At 33.4% G+C, this 10,995-nt stretch overlaps 1 protein-coding gene across 1 annotated transcript in view; it reads left to right on the top strand.

The window, feature by feature from the left end:
• INPP4B (inositol polyphosphate-4-phosphatase type II B) overlaps window positions 1-5,513 on the top strand; it is a 272,899-nt gene extending 267,386 nt beyond the window's left edge. Inside the window, exon 25 of the mRNA XM_058192518.1 lies at window positions 3,889-5,513. Within this exon, the coding sequence (XP_058048501.1) occupies window positions 3,889-4,063 (175 nt within the window). The 3' untranslated portion in view covers window positions 4,064-5,513. The remainder of the gene's footprint in view (window positions 1-3,888) is intronic.
• The last annotated feature ends 5,482 nt before the right edge of the window (window positions 5,514-10,995 follow it).

Here is a 10,995-nt window from a genome sequence, read left to right on the forward strand (position 1 = left end):
GAATAAGTTTTTTAATGTTTATTTTAAATTGTATATAAGTGTTTTATATGCCTGTGAACCGCCCTGAGTCCTTCGGGAGATAGGGTGGTATATAAATATGAATAATATATATATATATATATATATATATATATATATATATATATATATATATATATATATATATATATATATATATATATATATATATTTTATCAGATTGGGAGAAAATATGGAACAGAAATTATAAACTAACCAAATCAGCAGCATACAAAGAAAATGCATATAAAAGGTTCTATAGGTGGCACCTGCCCCCTTCGAGATTAGCGAAAATGTATCCCAAAATGTCTCCCATATGCTGGAAATGTAAAAATAAAGAGGGAACATATAACCATATGTGGTGGTCTTGCCCCGAAGCACGTAAATATTGGTTAAAAATTAAAAAGTGGCTACAAGAAATCACAAATGAACAATTGGATCTAGAACCCGAACTTTTTTTATTGGGGATCTTTAAAAAAAAATACGTGAAGAGTATAAAATATTTAATACTACATATATTAACTGCTGCTAGGATGGCCTTCGCTCAATGTTGGAAACAGCCATGTGTGCCCACAGAGAGACTTATTGTACAAAAGATTATGAATTGCGCAGAAATGGACAAACTAACTTTGAGTCTGAAGGATAAGGAGACATCAGTATTTTATGGTATATGGGAACGGTGGTATGGATGGATGGAAAGGAGATAGGAATATTTAGTTACTAAACATAATCAATAGATAAAATAAGAACACAAATATGTATAATTTAATGTTTGTCATTATTGCATGGATTATTATTAGATGAAAAACACCACAAATAAGCTGTTAAATGATATAAGCCTTTTTTCCCCCTTTTTTTTATGCTTTTAATGTAAAAAAGTTTAATAAAGTATTTAAAAAAAAAAAGAAATAGTAAGAATCCTGGAAGTATTTGGAATGATCTAATTTTGACAATTATGGTATAAATGGGAATGATTTGTTTTATTAAAATGACCTCATAACAATTATTCTTAATAAGGTTGTTTATTCATGTAACATTTTAATATATATTATATATATTGCAATGCTAAATTTCAAAGTGATTAAAGAAATTTCCAAAGATAAACACAACAAACTACGTACATAAAAACAGATAGAAAGCACCAACTGAAATCTGTTGTCCATAAGCAATGGTGACAATCCTTACAGATTCAAAGCTTGGTGGAATAGCTCCACTTTAATGGCCTTCCTAAATACCTACAAAGAGGACACTAAATGAACCATACATATAGAAATTTTTAAACCATTTTTTACATGACAAACAAATGGGATGAGCCAGTCCCATTCAATAAGATAATTTTTAAGATATCCAGGTGCCAAGCCGTGAAGATTGGTTCGTAGGGTAGAAAGCGGTCCCCAGCCTTTGCAGCTCCACGGACCTGGAGTAAGCAGCAGTGGCAGGGGGATGGTTTTGCGCACACAACCTAATATTACACATACCGAAATTGAGCTTTGCATGCTGGTCCGCCACTTGTGCAGCCCAGTTTCCAATGGATTGCAGATCGGTACTAATCTGTAGACTGGGGGTTGGGAACCCTGGAGTAGAACATTATTTTAAATTGTATTTGAAAATTTATTGATATTGAGTGCATTACTTGCAAAATTGTTACATAGCTATAATTGTTTTGACTGCCAGAAAGTGGGCTACTGCAATTTGCACCAAATGAAGTTTCTGTTTTTGAAACTGAGTCTTGAAAAACATCCCTGTATAACATATGTGATTAAAAGGTTAAAAACTAGTGTACACAAAAATATTTTGATTAAAGTTTCTCAGATCGTCACTGTCTACTGATATGTCAGAACTAGTAATAAGTTCAGAAGTCCTCCGCTTCATCAGATAACACCAAGGCATTTAGATACACAATGGTGTGGGGCCAAACAGCATCTCAGGCTCCATACATTGGTTTCTAGCTTACCCCAGGATAGAATTTTATTTCTGCATATCATTGGCCTCTAGATAGCAAAGATATAATTACAGCATCCTAAATAGCCCCAAACTGAAAATTAAATATATGATACGATTTCCTACAGTATATGAGTCAAGACAGATATTACCAGGGACAGATCCATCCTTCCTAAGGTATAAATATTGAAGTTCCTCAGCACAAATAACCAGAAATATTACAATAAAAATTGAGAAATAATTCTTGAGGCTCAAACCTACCTTGCAGCAAAACGGATAGCAGATCAACAGGATTTCCAACTCTGTAAAGTCTAGCTTCAAATACAGGAAGTCTGTCATCTATAGCTGATGTTCCCTGGTTACCGCCATAGTGTCCATGTGTATCATTGCTGCCCTTACTTCTCTGTCCTGGAGTCATGGCTCACAAGAACTGAAAACTTGGGAGACCATATTTCATACAGAATGATAATTTTAGATTTCCTAACAAAGTTTCAACACAGGTCCATTTGTTCATCCAGAACTAAGTTATGGAAGTTCTTTTCATAAATAGACCTGGGATAACTAGTGGCAGTCTGAGTCCAAGTCAATCCAGCTCGCTGACCGTTGACCAAGAAAAGGAAACTGGCACAAATTGCTGGGTTTTTTGTCTTTAAATGGTCAATCGCTGCCTCTTCCTTTAGGAAGCTAGACATTCATTGGATAGGAATGGGAATTTAAGAAATGTACCACCACATAAATTCTTGTTTTCCAGTGATTCCCACATGGCTCCATTACTTCTAGCACATTTTCTAAGTATGTTATTAATAAAAATTGTTTTATTAATAAAAATGATAATGTCAAAATATATGTGGCGCATATGTTCTCTTATAAAGTATTTTCTTTGAAGATAAGAGAATTGAATCTACTTCTAATTCTTCGTACTTTCATACTTTTGCTGCTTTCTCCTTTACTTTGCAATAAAGCCTCATTTTTACTAAACAGCCTGCAAGTGATAACTGAAATCTCCATGCAGATTTTCCTGTGAGGGATATCTGAACTGTAAAATAATTTCAAAAACTTGCAATCTTCATAAACCTTTTAAGAGTTTTCTTGCAATGAAGCAGGACCCTGAATTACAGATAATTCTAGACTTTCAACTACAATTGGGCTCAAATGTTGATTGCTAAATAAGGCAGTGGTTATGTAGTTTTGCACCATTTTATGACCTTTTTTGCCACCGGTCGTTTAGCAAACCATTACAATTGTTAAATAAATCATTGTCATAAATTAATCATTAAGTTCATTAAGTAATTCTGGCTTCTCCCATTGACTTTGCTTATCAGAAGCTATCTGGTAAGGTTACAAATGGTAATCACGTGACCCTGGGACAGTGCAACTATCATGAATCCCAGCACAAGTGGATAGGCTAGATTTTGAATGGGAAGTTAATGATTCAAGGACATCCAGCAGCTGCACGATAAGTTAAGATCTGTGTATAGAGTTCCAATAGTCAAACTAGCTTTAAAAACAAACCTTATCCATCCATTTTAATTCCTGGTGATGCAGAAAACCATGTTGTAGATATATATATATATATATATATATATTTCCAATATTGAAAATCTTATCTTTAGTTTTTATCTCCAATTCATTACATCTTAGATTTATTTTACTCTTTTGGTGTAAATTATTTCATTTTGAATTACACATGCAATTAATACAAATAATTGGCAAATAATACCAATGGGAGGTTTTGGATACTTGTTTTTCCTTTTGAAGAATAGCCCTAACATGTGATTTAAAAAAGAATGATGGTCAAGCCCCAAAATACAATTATGCAGTATAGATTTGTAATCCTGCATAGCCGTTTTGTTGTTGGAATACCAAAGTATTGCTTTTCTCTCCTATTAAACGGTCTCTTATTTGTTCCTAACTTCCCCTGTTTAACAGCAGACAAACCCAGGGAGCACTGAATGAATCGGATGATCCCGAGACAGGCTGTCTAACTGATAACAAGCCAACTTCTCGTCACTTCTATCCTGTCGCCTTGCTGCTTGTCAGCTCACACTTGCTGGTTGTGTGGCTTATTTTAAGTCTTGCTTTACTATTAGCAAAATATCAGTAAAGTTCACTTCTGTTTGTTGCTTTTTTAAAGGAACAACAACACTTTAAAATTACACACTGTACTATAGTGTACATTCTTGGACCCTCAGACTAGTTCTTAAGAAGCCATTGTCTTGAACTGCATACATTCTCCTTTTTGTCCCAGGAATCAAGAAAGCATACTGTGCTCAACTGATTTAATCTAGCATCTAGCTCTAGCAAATCTTTTCACGTTTCATTAGTTCTAAGACAGCCACTGTACATTAGGGTTTCTTGATCAGATTTGACCTAGTCATGAAATACGATTCACCCCCTTCTAATCAAATTCCAATTTAGGGGACTGTCAGCACTTTATTTTAATTCAGGACAGATTTGCAGGAATAGTTATTTTTCCCAGCATAATATTTGTACTCAGGTGTGAAAATTGCCAAATTCTACTTTACTAGATAGAATCATTCCCTTTAACAGTGCTATCTTTGCAGTTTTCATGCTAGGAGCCACGTAAAATGATTGATTCCTTCTATGAAAATGTAATGATAAAACTTCCAGCATGATTATATATTTTTTTCTGTGGTGATTGGTCAAAACATGTAAGAAGATAGAGGAAAGTATTTTACACATTGACATTTAAATCTAAGTTAAATGTTCTGGGTAAGGTCAAAAGATTAATTTTCAGTGTGCTATTTTCATTATTTCTTGCCAGTAGAGTCCGTCTGTTTTAAATTTTAGTATTCCTTTTAATTATTTGTTGCATAACTAACTCTTTTTTGTCAAGCCATCTATGGTATACAATAACTTACATTGTGTAACATAATTAACCTGTTTGTAATTGTTGCTTTTGCTGCCTTTTCTTTACAAAATCCGTCTATATTATTTTAAACAAAGTTTTCTTTACATTTTGTTGGCTCTTGTGAATTTTGTACTACAGTATGTATGAATCAGCATTCTTTCTTTGTACAACAGAAAGTTGATTTGGGCGCCAAGAAAGCCATGTTTTTTTTCTTTCATCATAAACTTAAAAATGAGACAAAGGTGGACCTTTTGTTTGCAAATTTATAGGGCCAGATTTCATAAAAAATGCCTTATTCATGGAACCTGCACACTTAAAGTTACATGTAAACTTTGACATGTACAAATGAGCGAAAGAAAACCAATCTGAAAAAAGTAAGATAATTTTTAAAATAAATATATTTCTAATGCTAGAGTAAAATATGTCATAAAATATAATATCTAATCAAGCCACAGTGAGAAGAAAACTATATATAAATCCCATAACCTACTTTTGAGGGCAATAACTGTATTGGCCTGGCCTTGGATCTAATTCTGTAAGATGTATCATCACTTGTGGAAAATATATTGTAGATTTATCTTTGTTATTTTTACTTCAATTGTTGCTAAAACTCTGCAATGTACAAAATAAAACATATTTATTTATGACTTGTTTCACGAAGTTGTCTTTTTCCCCCCCTCTGCACTAGACAAGGATGCCGCATAGAAAATGTCCTGAAGAATATCAAATGCAGAAAGTATGCTTTCAACATGATTCAGCTGATGGCTTTCCCCAAGTACTACCGGCCACCAGAGGGAACATATGGAAAAGCTGACACCTAACCTCTTAGACAAAAATGCCCTTTTGAAAGTTTGCAGGATTACACAGCTCCACTCATTAGTTAACGCGCATATGTTTTGTGTGTTTTACAGATTGGGCGGATGCCTTTAAGCAGACATACCTAGGATTTGTTTTATCAAACTGTACCACCACTCAAAAGAAACTTCAGTATATATAGTAGATTGAGCATCCAGGCATTGAGTTGTCTGATCAAAAAATACAGAATTTCCATAAAATACGATGTGTATCATAAGCTCCCTAGAATTAAAGGTTTGATCCACAGTCCAATAAGGAACTCATAAAGCTGGACTTAAAATCTAGCTCTTGATATTGCTTGCTGGAAGTAAAAGCAAAGTCAAGTTGCTACTTTGCTGTTATATATAAAATTCATGATAGAATTTGAAGAAAAAAACAATCTTTTATTACTTTGACTTATTAAATATGTGGAGATATTATTGCATTTTCTGGGTTATTTTTACAGTTCCATCTATATTTACTTCCAGCTTTTTCTTTTAAATTCATTCATGTTGGTGGCATGTTGCAATCACCCTGTAAGCAGAACTAGTATTTCTTAACTAAAAGAGCATTAAAGACAGTCTATAACAAAGATGACTGCTAGAAACTATTCTTTGAAAATACTGAAAGCATGAAGGAAAATACTGTAAAGAGCCTTTATTGGTAGCTTAAAAGAATGTTTACATTTGAATAAAAGTTATAGGATTTTAATAATGTTGGAACTGTTAGAATTAAATACTGATCAGAATGAAGGGTTGATTTGTTGACGTTTTGGTTAATCTATTGTCATTCATACAAGTTTAAATTTTATTTTTACATGCTAAAAGGTAAGATTTATTTAGAAATTAATTTGTGAATGTTAATACAGAATTGGAAAAAGTGCCTTTTGTGTAAAATACAAGGTTAGTTTATATTAGACTCATAGTTGCTGCAATGAAAATTTATCATTTATACAAATGTGCTCTTTAAGAAATTTAGATTAATTTTATATTCATTATGAAACAGTGACATCTGGAAATAGAAAATTTGGCCAGGATGTTGAAGTATATCCAATTCAAACATTTAGAATGACTTTGTTTAGCCAAAACGTCTATTATCTACAGGCAGCACGATGATATTTCTTGGAGTTGTCAATTGTTCTACAAAATGAAAGTTACTAATTTTTGCAGAAATAATAACTCGGAAATTGAATCAAAAGTTGTGACGTATCAAACTCCAAGTTGATTTTCTTCTTTTCCATCTCTTTTTAACCACAGAGGTCAGATTTCTGTGTATAATATGTCAGAACCATATATTTTAAAACTATATTTAAAAATGCTTTGGGGCCTATAAATCCATTTCTATGTAAGAAGCTTGCACGATCCTTTAGGAATCAAAATTGTTTTGAGATACAAGAAATTGGCTTCTCATTCTTTATAGTGCCAAAAGCATAGTATTAAAATGCCATCAGGCATCCCATTTTAATAATACTGAATGATCAGTGAAGTAAGTTTCCTATTCTTTGCTTGCTTTAAATAGGAATGAATAATTGAGTGCATAGTCAGTTTTTTATTAAAGTAGTACATTCCTGAAACACAGATCCTGCAGCAAAATATCAAAGCACGTATAAAGAGCTAGCTACACATGAATCTTGAATACAAGATATCATCAAACATTTGCATATAATTTAATGATTTTGGAAGGACTCGTACATGAAAAAAAATGCATTATGTATCCATTAGAATTGAAATAATATAGCAACATATTCTAATAACAAAATACATTTCTTGTTCAAATGAACAATATGGGGATATGTTTCATAAAAATGTGAACAGCAAGCAGTGTCGTCTTCCAAGTACTGTAATTTGAAGTGAGGAAAGGCTATTCAGGATTGCTACTATTTAATTACTTCCGCTGGGCAGGTCCTGAAGAATTAACCACTGGAATGTGACTTTTCTCCACTGCAGTTTTATAGCACTGACACTACAACTAAATACTCCAACAGTTTTTCTTAAGATCATTATATGCAACTCATTTTCAAGCAGTTGCTACTATAAATGATGTTTCAAATAACTTACTTAAAGAAGGTATCTTATTTAAAGAAAGATAACAATTTAACCTGTAGAAAGATGAAATATTTTAAGAATTCATTCTCTAGTCCCAGGTTTTATGGCCAATGAGAAAGAATTCTATGATAGGCAGATTAGCTGATGTACAAAACTATCAGTACAATCCAGTTTAAATTATAGTCCCATGAAAAATGTTAACTGAATTAGCATACATACCTGGCATATTTTACAAACACACACACACACACACACATACATAGCATTTGTCCAAATACTCAGAGATTAATGCAGAGCAGATATAAAAAAGTGAAGATGGTGGCCATGACTAAAACTTTCCCCTTTGTATGTGTATGCGCAAAAGAGAAAGGGCATCAATTGTGTGATTGCAGCTGCCATCTTGATCTTTTTCATTTACCCACCTCTGCAAACATCCCTGAAAATAATCTCTGTTTTAATACATTTTAAATACACTACCGTGTTTCCCTGAAAATAAGACCCTGTCTTATATTTTTTTGAACCCTGAAATAAGCGCTTGGCCTTATTGCCATGCGCTCAAAAGCCTGATTGGGCTTATCAGGGGATGTCTTATTTGGGGGGAAACAGGGTAATATGGGCTCATTGTTTTAGAGCATTACACTGTTTAGAAGAATCTTTTTTCCTCTCTACTTTGTGGCATTTTCTTTCTTGTTCCTGGAACCATATGAGGTACCATTCATTTTCTGATACCAAATTCCAAAAAAAACCTTAATAGGTCTTTTTTGTGAGCAGTCATTGATCATGTAAAATTTTTAAAAGGCAGTTAATTATGACCATTGAAAATTATTGCAAATAAAATACAGACTCTGATGTATGATTCAGTGTCATAGGAAAATCTTTGTTTATAACGAATCTACCTAAATCCAAGTCTCTACAGGTACAATCATATTTGTATGTACTGCATCAAACTGTTTTTGAAAGTGGATCTTCAAAAGCAGTTTGTGATATCAGATAGTAAGAGAAGTATGTGAGAAATAAATGTTTTCTCAGAGCAAAAGTTTAAACAAAGTTTATTAGCACATTAATAACTTTCAAGCATGGTCAGAAACTTTAATTGACTGTGGCTTAGTATACAGTTTCAAAATTATTACTTCAAAATTATTATTAGTATACAATTTCAAAATTATTACTCTTACATATGTGCTGTTCACATGAAGAAATGTGAAGAAGCCATGATTAATTTGCCATAAAAACATTCATCATTATTAAGAAGCATATGGAAATGTTTAATTAAATTGTAGAACAACCTGAAAGTATTTTTGGAAACCTGCTTGGTTTTTGTTAAATTGGGCTATAGTTTATAAATATTTTGCTTTTATGCATGTCATCTGTTTTTTTAAAATCATTTTGCCTATTATTTTATAAACTGTAAGAATTCATGTGTGTAAGCCATATCCATTGTACATTATGCATGCATGTATTTTTATTTAAATAAAACTCATATTTTCATATTATTGCCTGAGTTTGAATTGTTTCCACTGCCATAAAACAGGCACCAATAATGTAAGTACTTAAGAAGAAATGTGACAATTAAAACTATATATATATATATAATTTATTTACCTTATTGAAGTAATTTAGATAATCAACCATATAACAACAGTGACACAGGATGGCATACGATCATTAAAACCAACAATAAATCACAGCACCCAAGGTAAACAATACACACTAATCATAAAACCATAACACCAGAGCTTGCCTGATCTTTTGGCCAAAACACATGATGCAAGCTTACAAAAAGTTGACAGGGTTCATTGCCATTCAGATTTCTGATGGGATGCTATTCCATAAGGCCGGTGCTGTCATAGAGAACACATGGCTCCTGAGTCCAATAAGATGGCACTGTTTAATAAAGGGGACCTAGAACATACTGTTGCTTCTATATCTGGTAATGTGAGCATAAATAATGGCAGCAAGTCAGTACTCCAAAAAGCGTGGTCTTAGAGGTTTTTAATAGATGTCCATCAGCAGCACCTTAAATTGCTCCCAGAACTTCTTGGGAGCTACTGCAGCTCAAAGACCAATGGTATTATGTAGGCATAGTGAGAGATGCCCAAAGATTTCTGCACCACTCCATTCTGAATCAAATGCAGCTTCCAAATGCTCTTCAAGAACAGTCCCATGTAGAGTGTGGTACAGTAATCCAAATAGGAAGTGATGGCAAGAATCATTCAGAAATGGGCACAGCTGGTGCACAACCTGAACCTGAGCAAGGCCTCCTCTGGATTGTAGTGCTTTGATAAGCCAATGGAAGCTGCTTTGAGAACTCTAAGAGAATAGCAAGAATGATAGGTATGTATTGCTTTTTTGCTGTTTCAGCATCCCCCCGTGATAATAGTGTGGCAGCAGACCAATATGTTTAATTGTACACTGCCCAGAGTCACTCAGTGAGTGAGCTTGACAGTTTCTAAATTATATATGTATATAATGTGTGTGTGTGTGTGTGTGTGTGTGTGTGTGTGTGTGTGTATGAAAGAGAGAGAGAGAGACTGTCACCATAGTTGTGAATTTAGACACATTTACGAAACCACAAACTGGTTTCAACTCTTCAAAATAGAGTTTAGAAGTCATGTTTGCAAATTATGAACTATGGCCATGATAGCGGGCATATTCTTGGAGATTATCTGTTTATAAATTTATAAGATTTATATGGCTCTTCACCCAGGCCATAGTGAGAGACAATGAGACCCGTCACTTCATTCCATCTGTTGTGTCATACTTGCCATCTGTTTTATCTTTTATTAATTTTATTATGATTTCTTTGTTTGATCTTTGTGAATCGGTGTCATTGAGAGTAAGATGGCATACAAATTTAATCAATTATTAATCAATATTGAAGCTCATAAACACAGAGTTCCCTGTTTTTTATGTGTATTTCTTACTGGTTCTTGCAATGCTATGAAAAAATGAAAATTATCCTTAAAAAACTGTTGAGCTGAGCTTCTTTTCAATCTTTCTCCTCTTGGAGTTTTTCTTTTTCTTCTTCTTCTTATACAAACAATTTGTAAACATATATAAACATAATTCACTGGCAAGACAAAGGAAGCTAAAACAGATGTCCTACCCACGATCCAAATTCTGCAACAGAAGCTGACCTTTCATAAGATGAGACATTGTAGTTACTAGTTACACTGAAATACAGGCTTGTTCTAAAAGCATTCTGATTACAGTTCAAAGACAAGTTCAGCTATTTTATAGATCAGGGGTCTCCAACCTTGGCAACTTTAAGCCTGGCGGACTTCA

Source organism: Ahaetulla prasina, chromosome 8, assembly GCF_028640845.1.
Source record: "Ahaetulla prasina isolate Xishuangbanna chromosome 8, ASM2864084v1, whole genome shotgun sequence".
NCBI lineage: Eukaryota > Metazoa > Chordata > Lepidosauria > Squamata > Colubridae > Ahaetulla > Ahaetulla prasina.